This window comes from Triticum dicoccoides, chromosome 1B, assembly GCF_002162155.2.
Source record: "Triticum dicoccoides isolate Atlit2015 ecotype Zavitan chromosome 1B, WEW_v2.0, whole genome shotgun sequence".
NCBI classification, from domain to species: Eukaryota; Viridiplantae; Streptophyta; class Magnoliopsida; order Poales; family Poaceae; genus Triticum; species Triticum dicoccoides.
In genome coordinates, this window is record NC_041381.1 from 483,749,315 (window position 1) to 483,772,117 (window position 22,803).

The following is a 22,803-nucleotide window of genomic DNA, read 5'->3' on the forward strand; positions in this document are numbered from 1 at the left end:
GTCAGCAAGGCAAGTAACACTTTGATCATATCCCTTTATTACCCAGTTTTTATGCATTAGTTCCAATCCTCAAACATTGCATGATTAGGAGCTGATTAACATGTGGGTTTGGGAAGTAGATGATGAGGTAGAACCTATTGTCCTTTTGTTATCAAACCCTTGGGAGTTACTTCTACGTTATGCTCAGGATTGCTATGCTATGCTCATAGACGTGGATTGGTTGAGTGTATCCATGACCGATGTGAGAGTTGTTTATTAATGGTTAACTTAAGGTGGCTACTTAAATACACATCTGGGTGGATTGGTTGTGGGCACCTGGAGAATCCAGTGTTGTCCTAGGATATCCCGGAGTACCCATGTGATCATCCTACGGTTCGCCACCCAGGCTCAAAGGGATCATAAGATTATTCATGCTAGAAACTTCCGTGTGCAGCCACAAGCTATTATGGGCTCTAGCATAGTTGAGTAGGTTGCATGACCTCTTTTAGTGGTGGGCTAGCAGATGTAGGAGAAAGTAGGTGTAACTGTCCACCCAGAGTAAAGAGTTAATGTTTCTGAAAGACTGTTCTCGGTCATCCGTTTCTCAAACACCATGTAGTGCGAGAAATCTAACGGAGAAGATCGAGTATTGTGGAGAAAAGTGCGCAAACCTCTGCAGAGTGTACAAACTAATCATGGTTAGTCGTGTCCCCGGTTATGGACATCTTGAGTATCTGGTTCTTGGATTATCATGTTGATATCATCACTCTAAATTAATTTGTTGGGTTAATTGTTACCGTTTAATTGGGATCGAGTTGGAGGAATCTTCTCAATGTTTAACAACCACCATGATAGTTAAATAAAATATATTCCTTTGTTGTAGGAAAAAATTGGCTTTATGCAAAATATTAACCATAGAGCTTTCCACAAGCCATATATGCATGTAGTGATAGCATTTATTCCATTCATTGCTCTTTTGTGTTACATTGCCAGCATATTCCATGTGCTGACCCATTTCGGGCTGCAACATATCATGTTGCAGACTTTTCAGACGAAAAGTAAGGTGCGATAGGTTGTTGTCATTCACTCAGCTATGCCATTGGAGTTGATGGACTCATTTTATCTTTCAAGCCTTCCGCTATTATCTTAGATGGCCTTAAGCCATATTATTGTAATAAGTTCTCTTCTGAGACATTTTGATGTAATAAGTGTGTGATTGAGACTCTGTTATAAATCCTCGAGTATTATGCGTGTCAGCATTACCGATCTAGAGATGACACTGATGCACGGAGACTTGACCGTTTGAGGTCTGGTCGCTACATATTCGTCCCTGTAAATATTGTGACGGTTGAATAAAGCTTTGTGAGTTTGCCTAAAAAAGTTATTTTCACAGGAAGAAGCTTCCAGCCGGGTTTTTGTTTTGTTTTTCTGGAATGGTTTTTATTCGGTTTTATTCTGTTTTTTCTTTTCCTTTTTGCTTTTTCCCTTATCTTCTAAATTTATTTTTTGTTTTCCTTTTTCCGTTTGAGTTGATTCTTTGTGCAAATCGAAGCTCTTCAGTTGAACTTTCTATTTGGATCTTCTTATTTGAGTTCTACCCGTGCATCAATGCTAGAGTGTTTATGTATGCTATTGTTTGTTTGCGATAGAATTTCCGGAGTGCGAAGCGTGCTACTATGAGTCTCTAGGGTTTGCAGATCGTCAGCAAGGCAAGTAACACTTTGATCATATCCCTTTATTACCCAATTTTTATGCATTAGTTCCAATCCTCAAACATTGCATGATTAGGAGCTGATTAACATGTGGGTTTGGGAAGTAGATGATGAGGTAGAACCTATTGTCCTTTTGTTATCAAACCCTTGGGAGTTACTTCTACGTTATGCTCAGGATTGCTATGCTATGCTCATAGATGTGGATTGGTTGAGTGTATCCATGACAGATGTGAGAGTTGTTTATTAATGGTTAACTTAAGGTGGCTACTTAAATACATATCTGGGGGGATTGGTCATGGGCACCTGGAGAATCCAGTGTTGTCCTAGGATATCCCGGAGTACCCGTGTGATCATCCTACGGTTCACCACCCAGGCTCAAAGGGATCATAAGATTATTCATGCTAGAAATTTCCGTGTGCAGCCACAAGCTATTATGGGCTCTAGCATAGTTGAGTAGGTTGCATGACCTCTTTCAGTGGTGGGCTAGCAGATGTAGGGGAAAGTAGGTGTAACTGTCCACCGAGAGTAAAGAGTTAATGTTTTTGAAAGACTGTATCTCAATCATCCGTTTCTCAAACACCATGTAGTGCGAGAAATCTAACAGAGGAGATCGAGTCTTGTGGGGAAAAGTGCGCAAACCTCTGCAGAGTGTACAAACTAATGATGGTTAGTCGTGTCCCCGGTTATGGACATCTTGAGTATCTAGTTCTTGGATTATCATGTTGATCTCATCACTCTAAATTATATTTTTGGGTTAATTGTTACTGTCTAATTGGGATTGAGTTGGAGGAATCTTCTCAATGTTTAACAACCACCATGATAGTTAAATAAAATATATTCCTTTATTGTAGGAAAAAATTGGCTTTATGCAAAATATTAACCATAGAGCTTTCCACAAGCCATATATGCATGTAGTGATAGCATTTATTCCATTCATTGCTCTTTTGTGTTACATTGCCAGCATATTCCATGTGCTGACCCATTTCGGGCTGCAACATATCATGTTGCAGACTTTTCAGACGAAAAGTAAGGTGCGATAGGTTGTTGTCATTCACTCAGCTATGCCATTGGAGTTGATGGACTCATTTTATCTTTCAAGCCTTCCGCTATTATCTTAGATGGCCTTAAGCCATATTATTGTAATAAGTTCTCTTCTGAGACATTTTGATGTAATAAGTGTGTGATTGAGACTCTGTTATAAATCCTCGAGTATTATGCGTGTCAGCATTACCGATCTAGAGATGACACTGATGCACGGAGACTTGACCGTTTGAGGTCTGGTCGCTACATATTCGTCCCTGTAAATATTGTGACGGTTGAATAAAGCTTTGTGAGTTTGCCTAAAAAAGTTATTTTCACAGGAAGAAGCTTCCAGCCGGGTTTTTGTTTTGTTTTTCTGGAATGGTTTTTATTCGGTTTTATTCCGTTTTTTCTTTTCCTTTTTGCTTTTTCCCTTATCTTCTAAATTTATTTTTTGTTTTCCTTTTATTAATTTTTAATTTTTCATTCTTTCCTTTTCTTTCCTTTTCCTTTTTCATTTTAGTATGTGCGAACATTTTTCAAACTAATGAATGTTTTTCTTAAAACACGTGAACTTTTAAAAAATCAGTAAAAAATTTCAAATGCATGAATATATTCAACTTCATAAACTTTTTGACAATTTGCGAATATTTTTTCCAAGTGCGCAAACTTTTTTCAAATCCATGGTCTTTTTTTTCAAAATCAACGAACTTTATTCAAATCTGTGAACTTTTTTACCTTTGATATTAAGCTATGATCTCTCTTCTCTCTCTCTTTCTCTCTTGAAGTTCCAACAAGGCGACTCTGAACCTAAGACCGGGTTGTGGGATGTCTTTTGATATTCTAAACTAAGAAAAGTGTAATTGGATTTATTTTTATATCCCTATGATAGAAAATGAAAGAAAAGGTCGAGCTTAAGCTGATTCCATTGCGGAAAGAAAAGAGGCTCTCCCAATCCCACCTGATACGTCAAAAGCAATTGACTAATAAGGGGAACCAACCAGTCAAATTTGATTGATTATGTCACCTTTACTATAAAAGGCCAACAACTTTCTACTAAAATTAAAATCCCGAAACTATTTTTAAATTCCTATTTTTTTAAAAATTGATGAACATTTTTCAAATTCTTGATTCTTTTCAAAACCAGTGGACTTTTTTCAATTTCTTAATTTTTTCAATACTGCAAACTTTTTTAATCCATGTACATTTTGAATTGTGATACTTTTTCAAACACATGTTTTTTAATTCATGATATTTTTACATTATTTGATTTGCTCATTTTTGCATTTTTTCACAAAGTCAACGGTTGACCAATCAAATGGTAAACAGTTGATCGAGCCAATTAGATGCGCCCATGCAGGTCCTGCTAGGCGACCGCGATGGCTCGATGGGAGTTCAGATCAATGATCCGATTGGTTTCGGCATGAACTTTGTGCAGGGATAGCTGTTCGTCTTTAGCATTGCCACCTTCTTCGTCGACTCGACTGGCCACCTCGATCAGGTCAAGATCTTCGCTCTAGGCCGAATCGTAAGATTTGAAAACATGGAGTACGTCACAAACTACCATGGAGATCTGATCTTCCAGGGTTTGGCATCTAGCCACATCCAAGAGCAGGAGGAGCCGGTTCTCCCGATCATGATGTCAGATCGGATCTCGGAGCTATCAGAAGATGTCATTTTTTTTGACCCACCTACCACCCATCTCATCGCCAATATCGAAGACCTCGAGGGAGCCACCTGACAGTGATGTGAGTAGTATACCATTCCTAGTAAGTCGTATATAACACCTGACAGTGATGAGGGGTCAGTGTTGCTCGCGACTGTAGTAGTGTGTGTCCACGTGCTGGTCCTCCGCCACCCCCTCACCATTCTCTGCTTGAGGCCACCCCTTCTCACACCGCCACCAACATCTACTGCTCTCTAGCCTTCCCCCTTGCCCACCTCTCTCCGATTGTTGTTGCCGCAAACTAAGATGTCGATGAAGCCAGGAAGAACGACCTCCTTAAGCAACTTGGTCCATTTGGCAACTTCCCTTATATATTCCCCAACAATCGTCAAGGAGCTGCCCCCTCCCCCCCCCCAAACACATGGAGCTCCCCATGAGAATCCGGAACATAAAGCGGAGATGGATCTGGTGAAGCTAGGCAACTTCAAACAGAGCCTACATGTACATATCTAGGGGCAATATGGTGCACCAGCCGCGGCCGCACCACCGCCACCCCGCCGCATCACTTTCTTGTGTTTGCGTGTTGGTCTTCCGCCACCCCATCGCCTCCCTCTTCTTGAGGCCGCCTTGTCTTGTGCCTGCACCAACATCTCCTGCTCTCTAGCCTCCTTCCTTGTCTCACATATACCTAGTTGACGTTATTGCGAAGGAAGAAGCCGCTGAAGCTAGGAATGACGACCTCTTGTGCACCTTGGTCCATTTGGTAACTTCCTTGATATCTTCCCTAACCACCACCGAGGAGTTGGACTTGTTTCTTGAACTCATCGAGCGGGATTTGGCGAAGCTGGGCGACTTCCAAATGGAGCCTACATGTAATATCCAGGGTAATATGGTTCTTTCCGGAGCTTGTAAGGACATGACCTATGGAGGCCATAAGAAGCATTAGTCCCATCCAATCCATGATGATAAAGTCATGAAATCACCATGTGTAATAATCTCACCCAATGATGCACCCCCTCATTGGCCCCATCTCTCTCTTTTTCTCTACATTTTTATTTCTCTCTCCCACTTATTCCAAAACTGCAAGTGATGCATCTAGTTTTGCCATGATGTGTACTAGATCATGATAGGCGCGCGTTGCCGCGCCCGTTCATTTTTTCGATAGAATGACTGGGAATTCATTACATATATGATGGAATGAAACACACACAACCATCTCCCAAAAAATTGAAGGACAAACTCTGAACTGCAAATATAATAATCAAATAACATAGAAGACATAACAATAATTTCTATGTCATTCGGCAGCCAGGTTGAGCTACCATCTATTCACTAAAATGAAACAAGTTTAATAATTCTAACAAAGGAATGTCAAACCTCTTTTACAGGGAAGGATTCCCTTAGGCGGGAGATGGAGACATGCAACAATGGGTTTCTGTCTCATCAGCACATATTGAATAGTACACCTATAAACTGATCATTTTTTGTGAGAATACATGTAATCCCCTTCGTCAAATAGAAGGCATTTAAAAAGCTGCCCAACAATAGTGTGAGAATACTATAACTAATCTTCCAACCAGCTCGAGCCGGTCATGATGCATGACTGTTTTTGTCGCTATGTTGTAAAGATCGGCAAGACTATATATAGTTCCCGAACCATATAGTTGAAGTTGGGACTGTTTCACCTAAACTAAATAACCTCCAACCAATTCGAGCCGTATCATCAGTTATCTGTGAAGATGTAAAAAGCTAATAACTGACCCAACATAAGTTTTGTATTCCGAAGCTTGTTAAAATCAACAAACTGAAAGCACACAAAATACATTTTCGAATGGAATATTTTGCCTGATCCATGAATAGGTTAAATAACTTCTCAATTAGGCTCAGGTGACCAGACAGTATGCTTGAGCACGTGCACCTGCATTAGTCAAACAAACACACAAATTTAGATTCACAAGACCAATTTTCTCAACAAAGAAAATAATGTCTAAATACTCTTAACTTGGTAGCCATGGATAAATACGTGAAAATAGGCTAGACCGATGAAGGGATGGCCCACAGAAAGAAAGCACAAATCTCCAAATTTCTGCCGACTCAGTTTATTAAATAACTGATGTAGCTAGCAGACATACCTCTCAATGCTCCTACCATAGCCTCTATAAGCTGGAATTATAGGAGTGTTGGTTAATTTCATATGTTGCACACTGTTATTCCTAGCTGTTATATTTCCTCAATGTTGCAACAACACCACACCATGCAGATATAATTTCATTATTCCTTGCAGGAAGAGACAATATTCACTGTTCAGACATCACATAAAATAAAACATATGTAAAGGTAAAAGACTGCATATGTACTGTAAATGTGCCGCTTGAACTATATTGAATCAATCATCGCTTCAGGTCATCAAGCTCAGAGAAACGCCTCTGCACCATAACACATAAGTAACTAATAAAATGTCTGACTTGATCAGAGGAAGGATGGCCTAAATAGCTCACAAAATAAACGATAGAGCTTGACGGAAATAATATTTCATTTAATTTGAAAAGAAGTCAAAATCTGGAAGCAGCTTCGGTCATAGTAATAGTTTAAGCTGTATATTCAATCATCCATAATGACAGAATGGACGGAACGGGGATTTTAGTTATGAACACAATATATATACATAAATGAGAAAAAACATAGAACCGGTGATAACTTAGTGAGGAGCCAATCATGAAACCAGTGAATTAGTATGAAAATATTGAATTTGCAACAATTTAGAAAGAGGTACACCAGCCAAGGAAAACCATCCTAAAAGCGAAAGCTCACGTTACATTGGAGATACATTTTGCATAGCAAAGAAAAATAGATCTACTGATCGCCACTTCCGTTCTTTTTTTCTTATAAACATGTCCATCGACACATTTTTCTTTTAATGCATGAAAGAAGTAGAGCGATATATAACATATATCGAAGATCAAAACGCTGGAGAGAGAGAAAGAAAAACAAATACTTCGATGCATCCCCAGTATACTTTTCAATCAAAACAAGCAGCTCTTACATAAAAAAATGATTCTATTGACCAATCTGCAGCTGTGTGTTGGTAATAAATTATTTGGAGTACTTTTTTTTGAGGGAATTATTTGGAGTACTTTTTGCTACAGATGTATCATAAATATATGTCCTCACAAACGTCCTGAAATCTGATTGACATTGACCAAATCGAAAAGATACATCAGAAAGCCATGTCTGATTGTGAGCGGTGAGGATTGCAGGGTTAGAATATCTAAATATTTAGGAGGGAAGATAAGTACCTGACGATAATGGTGAACACTGACATCATATTTTTCACAGCATATCGGCAATCCATCGAACAATTCAAGTGCAAAGGTTACAGCGCCATCTCAACAGAAAGAAATTGGAGGAATATAGGGTACTTGTAGATTGCCCCGGCAGGTTAGCATGGTCTATACCTTAAATCGCAGCGACTGTACATGTATATAGGAGGGGTCGGGTGAATAAATCCACCTGCTGCTATTGTAGACACGGTGACCCGCCGTGACTCCATCAGCTAGCGATCGATGTTGCATGCATTTCTATCGCGCCCAGAGATCATATGACGCGCGATCCTATCTTGCTGATCGGGTGCTCGGTCGACATAGGATCCAGCAATGGCGCTGCTGAGAAGTTCAAATATAGCGTAGAAAGAAGTTGGACCAGGCCTGCGGCGGCGACTCGCCCACCATCGCCTTCTTCTTCTTGCAGTCTGCCGAATCCTCGTGCGTGTCCGATGTGTACCTGCCGCCGGGGGCGTCTTTGTCGCCCAGGCGATACACGGATGTCGTGGCTGTGTGTACCTGCCGCCGCCTGAGGTGTCTTCGTTGTTCGCGCGATAGAGGGATCTCGTGGCATCGATAGTGGCAGCGGCGGCGGCCATGCTGAATTATTCAAACTTTTCATAAACGCCTCGACTCATCACGCATATATATAGAGAGAGAAGTACAGATGGTTTTTAAGCCAGTCAACAGCACAACTGATGCTGAAAATTTGTGTTCATCGAAAACAAATATTTCGAATGTCTAAACAAGGAACGGAATCCCAAGCCGTCCCAACGATCAAGGAGGGAATCACACTTGCAGAACCCACGGGACTAACCAACCAACCAATCCCCACGGGAACAATAGAAAAACGGAGGAGCGCACAGGAGAAGGCAACCCAGCGACAGGTGTTAGATCAGAGCAGAGGAGAAAGAGAAAGAGGCACACCTGCTCGGGAGTGTGTCCACCCTGCCTTTGGACGGCAGTTGTCCGGGACGCTGGATCTACTGGTGCCGCCTTCCGGCAAATCATGCCTCACGGTGAACGCCGTTGCTCGATGTTGTGGTCAGCGTCACCAATGGCGGGAGGGCCATAGCCTTGGCATGAGAGGTCGGCATGAGAGGTCAGCATGAAGGAGGTCCTTGTGTCGTCGGAGCCCAGCGCCGTCGCCACGGGAGTCGTGCATCATCCCATCGTCCGCCGCCACGCTAGGGTTGCGACCTTGCGAGCAGAACGAGGGTTGCGTGGAGAGTCCAGCTCCTTCGGATGCACGTACATAGACAGCTCAGACCCATTAGGCCCAATTTAACAGCGGACCCCAAAATTGTCGCCAGAGCGGCGGCCGTCACGGTAGCGCTCGTTTGTAGTGAGCGAACCGAGCGTACGTGATGTTCATTCTTAATCGAACGACTAAAAACGCTTAAAAGTGTTGATCGGACGGCTACAAATGCTAATAGCCTGAGAGGGCAGGAAGGATGCTCAGTTATAATGTATTTAAATAAGAGTAACAAGGAAAAGTGAAAACTTTTTCGATAAAAGACATTTTTATTAACTTAAAATGTTGCATCAAGGGTACCAAAGACAAAACTAAAATGCCACGGTCAACTTTCTCCAAAGAAGAGACGACCTCTTATGCAGGCATCTGTTTTCCTCTACAAGCGACCATTTGAGAAGTCCTGGACTAGGCTACATGGGAAGCTGAGGCAGCCGTCCACCCTGTAGCGATGGCCATCCGCTCTAAGTGGATAAGGAAAAAGAAAATCAGTAAAAGAGGCGAAATGACAATCCGGTCGATGGCAAATTTGCCAAGCCCCATCCTGGCGGTGGCAAATCTGGCAAGTCAGGTGTTGAGAGTGGCAGGTACTATCAAATTTCTCCCGGGAAACTCCAAGCAGTGAGCAATGGGCGCCCTCGCCGCGCTTCTCCTCGCGGCCCTACTCGCCGCGCTCGCGTACCTGCTCCGCCTACTCCGCTCCCTCGTGTGGGTCCCGCACCGCCTGGAGCGCCGCCTGCGCCGGCAGGGCATCCGGGGCCCCCCGCGCAGCTTGCTCTACGGCAACGCGGCCGAGTACGGCGCCCTGATCGCCGCCCATTCCGCGCCACTGGCCTCCTTCCACCACGCCTTCGTCGGCCGCGCCGCGCCGGAATACCGCGACTGGGCGGCGCAGTACGGCCGCCCGTTCGTGTTCTGGTTCGGGCCCCGGCCGCGGCTGGTGGTCTCCGGCCCGGAGGTCGCCAAGGCCGTGCTGACCGACTCCACGGGGACCTTCAGAAAGGGTTCCGGGAGCAACGTCAACCCGCTCTCTCGGCAGCTCCTCGGCGAGGGGCTGGTGGCGCTCACCGGGGAGAAGTGGGCGCACCACCGCCGTGTGATATCGCCCGCCTTCAACATGGAGAGAATCAAGGTGAGGGGGCGTTTCCTGAATTCGAGCTGAAACATAGACGATTTGTCTTCACATCATGCTAAATGGTAGCAGCTTACCTAGCGATTTCAACCTACCTAAACAAGATCCTCAGATATATGTAAGTCTTGCTAAATCTTGGTTGCTGCCTATGCTCCAGGCGTAGGGTGTGCCATCACGTTTCAGTGAAATTTCGAACCAGGGCACCCATTAACTCTTTACGAAACTATCGAAATTTTCAATTGGTTTGAACTTGGTGCTGTTATTGAAGAGGGCCGTGTACACATTTATTCCAAGCAATTCCTTTCTGAAGATGACATTCTTTCTGCTAATTTTGATTTCGACTTCTAGCAGCGTGTCTGAATATTTGTAATGAACTCATCTGAATAGTTTGACAAACACCAAATGGTTGTATATTGATTGAGAACATTTGTTATTGAAATTGAACCATCTGCATGACTAGTTATTTCACTCAGAATTTGAAGCTGGCCGAAGCTAAGCTGTGGTGTCCATGTTTCTTCTTTCTATTAACATGTTGATGTGATCAACAATTGTGATGTAGATAATGCACTAAATCAGATATCGTTTACCACTAAATTCATTTCTGGATTTTTCGTAGGGTTGGATTCCAGAAATATCAGCTATCACCTCATCCATGCTGGATAAATGGGAAGTTCAAGGAGAAACCCGCGCTGAGTTTGAGATTGATGTAAATAAAGAATTCCACACTTTGAGTGCGGATGTCATTTCTTGTATAGCATTTGGAAGTAGCTATGAGGAAGGAAAGCGAATTTTTCAATTACAAGAAGAACAGGTACAACTTGCCCTCCTTGCAATGAGAACCTTCTACTTTCCTGGATTCAGGTGAGATTGACTCATACACTTTGGGTCACCATTTATTCTCCATAAGTAAACATATAGTTCCTACTACATGTTTCTTCATTTTTACATTGGAAAAAATGTTTGCCCCACTCTGTTGTTACTCTTGCTCTTCAATCAAATGCTACAGTTGAGGGAAAAAGATTGTGACCTTTTTCGCTCTTAGGTTTGTGCCGACAAAGAAGAACCAAAGAAGGCATAGCCTAAACAAGGAAATCCGAAATTCTTTGCGCAGATTGATTGAGATCAATCGAAAGAAGTGTGAAGATTCCAAAAATTTGCTTGGCTTGATGCTATCAGCCAGCAAAACTGACAAGGAGTTTAAAATGGGAATCGAAGAGATCATTGATGAGTGCAAAACATTTTACTTTGCCGGTAAAGAAACAACTGCAAATTTATTGACATGGGCAACACTTCTGCTGGCATTGTATAAAGAATGGCAACACAAGGCCCGAGACGAAGTCCTGCAAGTGTGTGGCAAGAACAAGCACCCAAATGCGGAAACCTTGAGCAGTCTCAAAATTGTGAGCCCTATTAATTTGAACAAATAGTAGAGCTTTTTATATTGTTGTTGATTGTTGATATCTCCTTATCAGGACATAGCGAGTAACACTTTGGTGATGTTGGCATGATACCAGGTAAATATGGTGTTGAAGGAAACCCTCAGGCTGTACCCTCCAGCTCTGTTCGTCAACAGGACAGTCACTAGGGATGTGAAGCTAGGCAAACTTGACATCCCTGCGGGCACACAGCTCAATATGCCTATTATTGAGATGCACCATGATGTCGACATATGGGGAGCTAATGCGGAGGAGTTTGATCCATCGAGGTTTGCAGATGGCAAGAGCTATCACCTCGGCGCGTACTTCCCCTTTGGGATTGGCCCTGCCATCTGTGTTGGCCAGAATCTGACGATGGTTGAGGCAAAGCTGGCGCTTGCAATGGTCCTCCAGCGCTTTGCGTTTGATGTCTCGCCGTCCTATGTTCATGCGCCGATGATGGCAATGACTCTCCAACCCGAGTACGGTGCTCAAGTTCTTGTCCACAAGATCTAAGTCTTCCGTGGCGCTGTATCTGGAATCGGGAGGTGTGACAGCAAGGTATATGTGAATGTTCCATCTCCGGTCTCCTGTATCCCTGTGGATTTTGAGCAACTTGTAAGAGGAGGTTGCCAACTTGTCTGAAGTTTGTCCTGAAAGTCAGAAAGTGTGTATAGAAAGTGTATATGCTTTGCGACAGTAAATCATCATATTCCTCTACATTTTTTGTATCACCTTGTTTTCTTCCTAAATCAGTTCAAGTTGTTCGTCGATTCAAAAATTGATTAAGTTGTTACACATAATGGTCCGTCCAGTTGTCGAAAAGAAGTACTCTACGAGTCATACCAGTTTTTACAAGAGGTGAGGAAACATGAGCAGGACAATAGCAATTCTGAAGATGACCAGATTAGCAATACAAGTCCATAGAACAATGCTTCTCGTGTGCTTCTAGATTTGTGCAACAGCCCTCCGCTCTGGAAAAATGTACTCAGGACTCAGAAGGAAATTTCGCAAATAAATAAAGGACATCATTGCAAATCTGACTTTGGTGTTGAAAATATTAGCACTTTATCGATTAATCCAATCCATGAGTAAACAGTAAACATGACAATCATAGTATGCAACAGTTGGCCAGACCAATGCGGCGGCGGAAGCAGCAGTAGTCACCTACTACTCTCTCTTCCTACCAGGGATCACCGGAAGCAGCACAGAGAGAGGAATAGTAGATGACGGCTAGGGTTATGCAGAAGGGAGTGGCAAACATAAGGCTCGGCCCATTACCATCCGCCCGCATCGGGGCGAGGCGGTCGGCGGAGGAGGAGGAGCGCGTGTGTACAGCTCCTCTCTCCTAGCTCCAATAGCATGTGAAGAGCAGCTCTTATAAAATGGGTCTCACTCTCGCTCTAATAGCAGTATGGTACTAAACTTCCCACCATTTGTCATACACCTAAATGGATCTTAGAGATTAACCAATAATTATTGTCTTATATGAGCCAAAGCCATCTATAATCCAACAGTTAGCAAATCAAACATTTTTTATGGTAATTTATGTTTACAAAGGATGAATGTTTGGTTGGCGAGCATGGTAAATCCATCTCAGTTCATTTATTTTGCCAGCAAGTTACCATGCTTATAAATTAAAATTTTCATCCACAAGCCAATTATATTTTTCATAAAAAACGTTTGATTTATCATGCTTAAAATTTGTCTGTCAGATTTTTAGCACTATAGGATAAATATATAAAACGAGCAGAAACAGTGGCCGGCTTCGTCGGAGGCTCGGAGTCAACCTTCTTCTCTGTCAGAGGCTCGGAGCCAAACCCCATTGCAGGAATCGCCAAGCAGCAAACAATGGGCAGCCCTGCCGCCATCCTCCTAGCCGTGCTACTCGCGGCGCTCGCGTACGTGCTTCGCGTGCTCCGCAGCCTCGTGTGGATCCCGTACCGACTGGAGCGCCGCCTGCGCCGGCAGGGCATCCGGGGCCCTCCGCGCAGCCTCATCTCCGGAAACGGGGCCGACTACGGCGCCCTTCTCGCCGCCGCCCAGTCCAAGCCGCTTGCCTCCTTCCACCACGCCATCGTCGGCCGCGTCGCGCCGCACTACCGCGAGTGGCCCGCGCGGTACGGCCGGCCGTTTGTGTTCTGGTTCGGGCCCCGGTCGTGGCTGGTGTTCTCCAGCCCGGAAGTCGCCAAGGCCGCGCTGAACGACTCCACGGGGACCTTCGATAAGGCTGGCAACGGCGGCGGCAGCAACCCGCTCGCTCGGCAGCTCATCGGCGAGGGACTGGTGGGGCTCACCGGGGAGAAGTGGGCGCACCACCGCCGTGTGATCTCGCCCGCCTTCAACATGGAGAGGGTGAAGGTGAGGAGGCGTTCTCTGAATTCGAATTGAAGCATAAAAATTGGCGATTTCGCTTCTAAGTCATACTAAATGGTACCCCCTCCATCCGGAAATACTTGTCCTAGAAATGGATAAAATGACAAGTATTTCCTAGAAATGGATAAAATGACAAGTATTTCCGGATGGAGGGAGTAGCAAGCTGACTAGCGATTTCAGCACTTAATCTTGGTTGCTGTGATAATAGTTAGTTGTGCCATCACTTATCCAGTGAAATCTTGAATAGACGGAAGGCAGGCTGCGTCCGGCTTTATAAATCATTAAATCCCCAAACGGCCAAGGTAGCAACGTTTACAAGACAACTAAAACGAATAGGAAAAAAAGGATGAACTACATCAGTTTTAGCAATACAAGTCGATAGACCATAGAACAATTGATAAACAGCAGATCCTTGCGAAGCAACATGCATGCTAAGCTGAAATTTCATGTTGAACGCTGACGCTCAGCAAGACAAGCTTGATCTTCTGAATGCTTTTCCACAAATGGGAACTCTTCTTGTAGGGCCAATGAAAAGAGCCAAACCTCTGCCCAGAGCCCTTTTTTACCAGCTGTGATAATTTTCCAAATTCATTTTCAGTGAAATCAGGGTATCATTTAACCCTTTACAGAATTATTGACCTTTTTTATGGTATGAATTTGGTGTTATCAGTGAAGAGGCCACAATTCCTTTATGAAAATTGACATTCTTTCTGCTAACTTTGATTTGACTTCCATCGATGTGTCTAATATTTGGAATGGAATTTATCTGAATTGGTTTACATATATGTAAATGGTTGTATATTGATCGGTAACTTTTTTTTTACCCGCAAAAAAATATATTGATCGGTAACTTTGTAACTGAAATTAAACCATTTACATTAGTAGTTATTTCATGCACAAATTGTCGCTGGCAGAAGCTACTGGAGTAGTTCATGATCTATGGTGTCCTCCTTGGTCCTTTATTTCTTTTGGACTTGTTCATAGTAACATGTTATTGATGTGATCAACAGGTGTGTTCTAGATAACGCCGTTAGTAAAATATCATTTACCACTAAACTTATTCTGGATTCTTTGTAGGGCTGGATACCAGAAATGTCAGCAATCGCCTCATCCATGCTGGATAAATGGGAAGTCCAAGGAGGAACCCACACTGAGTTTGAGATTGATGCAAATAAAGAATTCCAAACTTTGAGTTCTGATGTTATTTCTCGCGTGGCATTTGGAAGTAGCTACGAGGAAGGAAAGCGAGTTTTTCAACTGCAAGAAGAACAGATAAATCTAGCCCTCCTTGCAATGAGAACCTTCTACTTTCCTGGATTCAGGTGAGATCAACTCATAGACTCGATTTGGGTCACGATTTCCTCTATGACAATTAGTTTCTCATTCTCGTAGTTATTCCTTCACTTTTAAAATATAAAAAAGTCTGCTTCTCTCTGTGGCCATTCATGCTCTTTAATCAAACTTTGCAGTTGAGGGGAAAACAATATGACCTCTTTATTTCTTAGGTTTTTACCGACAAAGAAGAACCAAAGAAGGCATAGCCTAAACCAGGAAATCCGAAGTTCTCTGCGGAAATTGATTGAGACCAATGGAAGGAAGTGTGAGGACTCCAAAAATTTGCTTGGCTTGATGCTATCAGCCAGCAAAACTGATAATGAGTTCAAAATGGGAATCGAAGAGATCATTGATGAGTGCAAGACATTTTACTTTGCTGGTAAAGAAACAACTGCAAATTTGTTGACATGGGCAACACTTCTGCTGGCATTGCATAAAGAATGGCAAGACAAAGCCCGCAGCGAAGTCTATCAAGTGTGTGGCAAGCACAAGCACCCAAACGCGGAAAACCTGAGCAGTCTCAAAATTGTGAGCCCATTTACTCAAATGTATACTACAGTCTTTTATATTCTTGATGATATCTCCTAATCGGAACATAGCAAGTAACACTCTGGTGATGTTGGCATGTATCAGGTAAATATGGTGTTGAAGGAGACCCTCAGGCTGTATCCTCCAGCTCTGTTCATCAACAGGACAGTCACTAGGGATGTGAAGCTGGGCAAACTCGACATCCCTGCAGGCACGCAGCTCAATCTGCCTATTATTGAGATTCACCATGATGTCGACATATGGGGAGCTAATGCAGAGGAGTTCGATCCATCGAGGTTTGCAGATGGCAAGAGCTATCACCTCGGCGAGTACTTCCCCTTTGGTATTGGCCCTGCTATCTGTGTTGGGCAGAATCTCGCGATGGTTGAGGCAAAGCTGGCGCTTGCAATGGTCCTCCAGCGGTTTGCGTTTGATGTCTCGCCGTCCTATGTTCATGCGCCGATGAAGGTGATGACCCTCCAACCCCAGTATGGTGCTCAACTTCTTGTCCACAAGATCTGAGCCTTGTGTGGTGCTGTATATGGGATTGGGAGTAGTGACAGCAAGGTATATGTGAATGTGATGTCTCCGTGTCTCCTGTATCTGTCGTAATCTTGTCCGAAGTTTGTCCTGAAAATGTGTATAGAGAGTATATGCTTACAGTAAGTCAGTCATATTCCTCTGCATCTTTTGCATCACCTAGCTTTGTACTCCAACCTAAATAAATCGGTTAAATTATGGTGAAGTTGTTACACCTAATCGTCTCTCCAGTAATGAAAAGAAGTACGAGCAATCCCAGTTCTGAAGGAGCAGGAGCAGTTCTGAAGATGATCAGTTTACCAATACAAGTCCATATGCTTCCAGACAGCCACAGCGCCACATCGGGGAGTGGCTCCGGCCGTCAGTCCTCTGCACTAAAGAAGTATTCAGAAGAGAGCTCCGCGAATAAAACGAGCCGGAACAATGGCCGGCGATGGCTCCGACGGAGTCAACATTGGTTCTACTTCTCCATCAGGGGCTCGGAGCCAAACCCCATTCTACTCATTCCAAACTTCCAGGAGTCGCCAAGCAGTAAAACAATGGGCGCCCTCGCAGCCCTCCTCCTAGCCGTGCTACTCGCCGCGCTCGCGTACGTGCTCCGCGCCCTCGTGTGGGTCCCGCGCCGCCTGCGCCGGCAGGGCATCCGGGGGTCTCCGCGCAGCCTGATCACCGGAAACGGGGCCGACTACGGCGCCCTCCTCGCCGCCGCCCAGTCCAAGCCGCTCGCCTCCTTCCACCACGCCATCGTCGGCCGCGCCACGCCGCACTACCGCGGGTGGGCGGCGCGGTACGGCCGGCCGTTCGTGTTCTGGTCAGGGCCCCGGCCGCGGCTGGTGTTCTCCACCCCGGAAGTCGCCAAGGCCGCGCTAAACGACTCCACGGGGACCCTCGATAAGGCCGGCAACGGCGGCAGCAGAAACCCGCTCGCTCGGCAGCTCATCGGCGAGGGGCTGGTGGGGCTCACCGGGGAGAAGTGGGCGCACCACCGCCGTGTGATCTCGCCCGCCTTCAACAGAGTGAATTGCAAAATACCACCACATTTCAAGTTTTGTTTTGAAATTGCCACCACATTCCTTGGGCGCCCCAAAAATCTATCGGTTTTCTTGCTAATTTTCTCAATAAACACTAATGGTTGATTTGGAGCGAATTAATCCAATTTCTGACATACCGGGCCCACTGATCAGTGCCACGTGGCAGTAAATGGTCAAAACCGTTTGTCTACCGTTAAGTTGAATGGAGGGCCCACCTGTCAGCACCATCTCTCTCAGACCGTATTCTCCTCGTTAGGGGCGTTCCAACGAACACCTCGCGTGCAAGGACGGAGATGGACGAGAGGGCTCGGAGGTGACGGTGTCGATGCTAGTAGCAGAGGTGAGGAGACCGGTGGTGCGGTCTTCCCTGGCTAGAGAAGGCCCACACAACGACTTGACGACGCGGTGGCGTGAGTCGGCCCTGGCGGGACCCTGAGTCGCGCGGCGCGCGCTGCCGCTGAGCTGTGACCATGGCGCCAGTGCAAGAAGAGGCTGCCATGGTTGGGCGAGCGGACGTAGGAGGTGGGATGGAGGAGGAGCCGAGGAGGGTGAGTGGAGCGGGAGAAGGGTAGAGGGCTCGGCGGCGCTCTGCTCGCAGGGAGGCGGCCAATGCGGAAGAGGCTGAGGAGGAGGCACTCCGGTGAGAGAAGGAGAGGAGGAGAGGGAGTCGTCGATGGGACCCTGACACGGGCGGCTCACACCCTCTCTTCTCTAGACACGTCGTGTCCCACATCGTTGTCCGACCGGCGGCGCGAACCGAGCTCGCCATGGATGTACTGCTCATGCGCGCGTGCAGCGTGCTACTTCATGGATGCTAGCTTGATGCGTGCTGCTATTGATTGTCGTTGCTACTTGCTGCTTGCCACTACTACTTGTGTGTGCAGGCCAGCGAGCTGGTACAGGCAGCGCGGCGTGTGGGCCAAGAGCCACCTCTCTGCAACCTCCCTCGCATCCAAGCTGTTCGACTGAATGTCCCAAAGAGAAGAAGAAGAAGGTTTGAGAGAGACAAGTGTGCTGACAGGTGGGTCCAATGTCCAACTTAACGGTCAACACCATTTGTGTTGACTTGAACTGCCACATGGCACTTATCATTGGGCCCAGTATGTCAGAATTGGATTAATTCGCTCCAAATTGATAATTAGTGTTTATTGAGAAAATTAGCAAGAAAACCGGTAGATTTTTGGGGCGCCCAAGGAATGTGGTGGCAATTCCAAAACAAAACTTGAAATGTGGTGGTTTTTTACAATTCACTCCCTTCAACATGGAAAGGGTCAAGGTGATGAGGTGTTTCTGAGTTTGAATTGAAACATTAAATTGGCGATTTTGCTTGTAAATCATACTAAATGGTACTAGCAACCTACCTAAGGGCATCTCCCTTCCGCATCCGTCTGGACCGCGGAACCCAGCTATCACAGGTCTGTACCGGTCCGCGGCACGGTCCGGATGCGTTTTCAGATACAAACCGGAAAAAACGTGGGGGGCTTTGCAGGAGTCTCGACCGATCCCATGCCTGCTTCTGACTGCCCCGACCCACCCAAACCCCTCCTCCATCCCGCGCGCGTTCCTGCCCGACGCCAGCTGCCTACAGTCATACCGCTATAGAGCGCGCCGCTCCATATTGAAGGCGGCTCAGGGCGATGCAACCTCTCACTGTCTCCGCCATTGAAGCGACGCGCCGGCCGAGGGCGTCGCCCGCGACCCGTCTTTGGTGTCTGTGCCTGTTCAATGCTGGAGACACGTGACTGGACGGGACATGACGGATATCTACCACATCCATACAATGCGCCGTTCGTCCATATGCCACCATTAAGCAGGCTCACCAGCCGAGAAACCCACCCCAACATCGTGCATTGACGCACCCGGACGCCTCGCCTCACCGGAATCCGCTATTTAATGGCGGACACACCCGGTTAACTCCACACCACAACACAAGCCGCTTCCGATCCTCCTCCCTTGCATTACATCCACCATGACTGCAGGCGGCTAAACTCTATGGGAGAGCCTTTCCACGGAGATGAAGGACGCCATGGCCGCCCTTGCCGCTCTTGCCGCCACTTGGCAGAGCCACCATGCCAGGCGGATCGAGGCCGCCTTGCGGGCCAGCTCGCCCGAGGTCTCCGACGACGAGGATGAGACCACGATGGAGACATGCTCTGATGACACCGCCCCGGCTCCCGCGCCTCATGTGCACGCCAACTTCACCATGGAGCAGGCGCAGACGCAGTACAACACCGCCATGACGAAGGTGTAGCTTGCGCCGACGCCTTTGTCGGCGTTCCAGTAGGCGCATGAGGAACAGTGGTACAATCTATTCCTCCTAGAGCAGCAATGGCCGGCGGAGGGCCAGGTCTACGGCGAGTGCGTGGGCGAGGAGGTCGTGGCAGCCATGGCCACGTGAACCCCAACTTCATCATGGAGTAGTGTGCCATCTACTTTGCCGTCCGCGCTCAAGCCACTGCCCGCCAGGAAGTGGCCGCCGCCAAGTCACAGCTCCGGGTGATCGTGAAGGAGAACAACGCCGACTGCACCTCCTACGCGTCGCCGATGAACTATCTGCATGGGAAACAAAAAATTTCCTATGCTCTCCAAGATCAATCTAGGAGATGAACATCTATGAGAGGAGAGATTGCATCTACATACCCTTGTAGATCGCTAAGCGAAAGCGTCAAGAAACGCGGTTAATATAGTCGAACGTCTTTGCGATCTAATCACGATCCGTCCCGCGAACTCTGACCCAAGTGCCGAACGGATGGCACCTCCGTGTTCAACACACAGAACGGCTTGATGATGCCTTCACCTCCTCGAACCAGCGAGCGATGGTGAAATAGTAGCTCGAGTCCTCTGGCAGCACGAAGGCGTGGTGGCGGTGGTGGTGGAAGAATCTCAACAGAGCTTCACTAAGCACTACGGAGAGGAAGAGGGATGCGAGGGAGAGGAGAGGCAGCGCCGTGGCGTGGAGATGTGCTCTTGGGGTGCGGCCGACCTCTCTCTGCCTCTCTATATATAGGGGAAGGGGGAGGGGGTGGTGCCCCTAGGGTTTCCCCTGGGGGGGGGGGGCAGGGCAGATGGGATCTCCCCTAGGGTGACTTGCCCCCCAAGCCGGGAGGTGGGAAGCCCTAAGGGGGCGCCCCCAACCCTCGTGAGATGGGGTGAGGGGGGCGCTCAGCCCCTTAGTGGGCTGGTTTGCCCCCTCCCCTTGGCCCATGGGCCCCCCAACACTTGCCGGGCCCCCCTGAAACCCCTTTCGGTGATGTTGGTCATCACCCGGTACCTCCGGAACAGTTCCGAACTCCAATACCCTTCGTCCAATATATCGATATTCACCTCGGGAACATTCTGGAGTTCCTCGTCACGTCCGGGATCTCATCCGGGACTCCGAACAACCTTCAGTAACCACTATAATGACTCAACTATACTTATACCGTCACCAAACATTAAGTGTGTAGATCCTACGGGTTCGAGAACTATGCAGACATGACCGAGACACCTCTACGGTCAATAACCAATAGCGGGATCAGGATGCCCATATTGGTTCCTACATATTCTATGAAGATCTTATCGGTCGAACCTTTATGTCAAGATTCAGCTAATCCCGTATGCAATTCCCTTTATCTATCGGTATGTTACTTGTCCGAGATTCGATCGTCGGTATCTCCATACCTAGTTCAATCTCGTTATCGGCAAGTCTCTTTACTTGTTCCGTAATACAAGATCCCGTGACTAACTCATTGGTCACATTGCTTGCAAGCTTATTGTGATGTTGTATTACCGACTGGGCCCTGAGATACCTCTCCGCCATACGGAGTGAAAAATCCCAGTCTTGATCCATGCCAACTCAATAGACACCCTCGGAGATACTTGTAGAGCACCTTTATAGTCACCCAATTACATTGCGACATTTGGTACACACAAGGCACTCCTCCGGTGTCAGTGAGTTGCATGATCTCATGATCATAGGAACATATACTTAACATGCAGAAAAATGATACCAATAAACTTGATACGATCATATGCCACGTTCGTAGTTTGGGTCTTGTCCATCACATCATTCTCCTAATGATGTGATCCCGTTATCAAATAACAACTCATGTCCATGGCTAGGAAACCATAGCCACCTTTGATCAATGAGCTAGTCTGATAGAGGCTTACTAGGGACATGTTGTCTATGTATCCACACATGTATTTGAGTTTTCGGTCAATACAATTATAGCATGGATAATAAACGATTATCATGAACAAGGAAATATAATAGTAACCACTTTATTATTGCCTCTAGGGCATATTTCCAGTAGTCTCCCACTTGCACTAGAGTCAATAATCTAGCATTACATGGTAATGAATCTAACACCCATAGAGTTCTGGTGTTGATCGTGCTTTGCCCGTGGAAGAGGTTTAGTCAATGGATTTGCAACATTCAGGTCTGAATGCACTTTGCAAATGTTTATGTGTTCCTCCTTTATGTAATCACAGATGGAATTGAAGCATCGCTTTATGTGTCTAGTCCTCTTGTGAAACCTTGGTTCCTTGGCTAGAGCAATGGCACCTGTGTTGTCACAGAACAGAGTCATCGGGTCCAGTGCACTAGGAACAACTCCAAGATCTGTCATGAACTGCTTCATCCAGACACCTTCCTTTGCGGCCTTCGAGGCAGCTATGTACTCCGCTTCACATGTAGAATTAGCTACCACGCTTTGCTTGGAACTGCACCAGCTCACCGCTCCCCCATTTAGAATATATACGTATCCGGTTTGAGACTTAGAGTCATCCGGATCAGTGTCAAAGCTTGCATCGACGTAACCCTTTACGACAAGCTCTTGATCACCTCCATAAACGAGAAACATTCCTTAGTCCTTTTCAGGTACCTCAGAATATTCTACACCGCTGTCCAGTGATACGTCCATTTCGCATCATGTTTTCCTACTGTTATTTATGTTGTTTTATTGTATAATAATGCTTTTTGGAGTAATTCTAATGCCTTTTCTCTCATAATATGTAAGGTATGCACAAAGGGGGAGAATTATGGCAGCTGGAAATCTCGACCTGAAAAAGGTACGTCAAGCTACCTATTCTGCACAACTCCAAATGAGCAGAAACTTCCTGAAGTTTTGATGGAATATCTAAGAATTATTGGAGCAAATAAGTACCAGAGGGGGCCCACCAGGTGGGCACAACCCACCTGGGCACGCCAGGAGGCCCAGGAGCGCCCTGGTGGGTGCTGCCCACCTCGGCCCACCTCTGGCGCCCCTCTTCTGGTATATAAGTCATTTTAACCTAAAATAATTAAGGATAGGACTTTCGGGATGAAGCACCGCCGCCTCGAGGCGGAACTTGGGCAGGAGCACTTTTGCCCTCCGGCGGAGCGATTCCACCGGGGGAACTTCCCTTCCGGAGGGGGAAATCATCATCACCATCATCACCAACAACTCTCCCATCTTGGGGAGGTCTATCTTCATCAACATCTTCAACAACACCAACTCCTCTGAAACCCTAGTTCATC

At 46.2% G+C, this 22,803-nt stretch overlaps 2 protein-coding genes across 2 annotated transcripts; both read left to right on the plus strand.

Annotated features, from left to right (window-relative positions):
* The first annotated feature begins 9,467 nt into the window (after positions 1 to 9,467).
* LOC119343053 (cytochrome P450 734A1-like) lies at positions 9,468 to 12,270 on the plus strand. The gene is made up of 4 exons (XM_037614253.1): positions 9,468 to 10,081; positions 10,698 to 10,942; positions 11,124 to 11,481; positions 11,596 to 12,270. The coding sequence occupies exons 1-4, from the start codon at positions 9,578 to 9,580 to the stop codon at positions 12,010 to 12,012; spliced, it is 1,524 nt and encodes a 507-aa protein (XP_037470150.1). The 5' UTR covers positions 9,468 to 9,577; the 3' UTR covers positions 12,013 to 12,270.
* A 1,010-nt stretch (positions 12,271 to 13,280) lies between these two features.
* Positions 13,281 to 16,489, plus strand: LOC119343065 (cytochrome P450 734A1-like). Its single transcript, XM_037614260.1, has 4 exons — positions 13,281 to 13,857; positions 14,950 to 15,194; positions 15,378 to 15,735; positions 15,841 to 16,489. The coding sequence occupies exons 1-4, from the start codon at positions 13,348 to 13,350 to the stop codon at positions 16,255 to 16,257; spliced, it is 1,530 nt and encodes a 509-aa protein (XP_037470157.1). The 5' UTR covers positions 13,281 to 13,347; the 3' UTR covers positions 16,258 to 16,489.
* Positions 16,490 to 22,803: the final 6,314 nt, after the last annotated feature.

Excerpts from the sequence above, each read along its gene's own strand:
- LOC119343065 (XM_037614260.1), top strand. The coding sequence starts at position 13,348 with ATGGGCAGCCCTGCCGCCATCCTCCTAGCCGTGCTACTCGCGGCGCTC. Across the intron at positions 15,195-15,377 it reads TTCTACTTTCCTGGATTCAG|GTTTTTACCGACAAAGAAGA; the intron begins GTGAGATCAACT and ends TTTATTTCTTAG. Across the intron at positions 15,736-15,840 it reads ACCTGAGCAGTCTCAAAATT|GTAAATATGGTGTTGAAGGA; the intron begins GTGAGCCCATTT and ends GGCATGTATCAG.
- LOC119343053 (XM_037614253.1), top strand. The coding sequence starts at position 9,578 with ATGGGCGCCCTCGCCGCGCTTCTCCTCGCGGCCCTACTCGCCGCGCTC. Across the intron at positions 10,082-10,697 it reads TCAACATGGAGAGAATCAAG|GGTTGGATTCCAGAAATATC; the intron begins GTGAGGGGGCGT and ends GATTTTTCGTAG. Across the intron at positions 11,482-11,595 it reads CCTTGAGCAGTCTCAAAATT|GTAAATATGGTGTTGAAGGA; the intron begins GTGAGCCCTATT and ends GCATGATACCAG.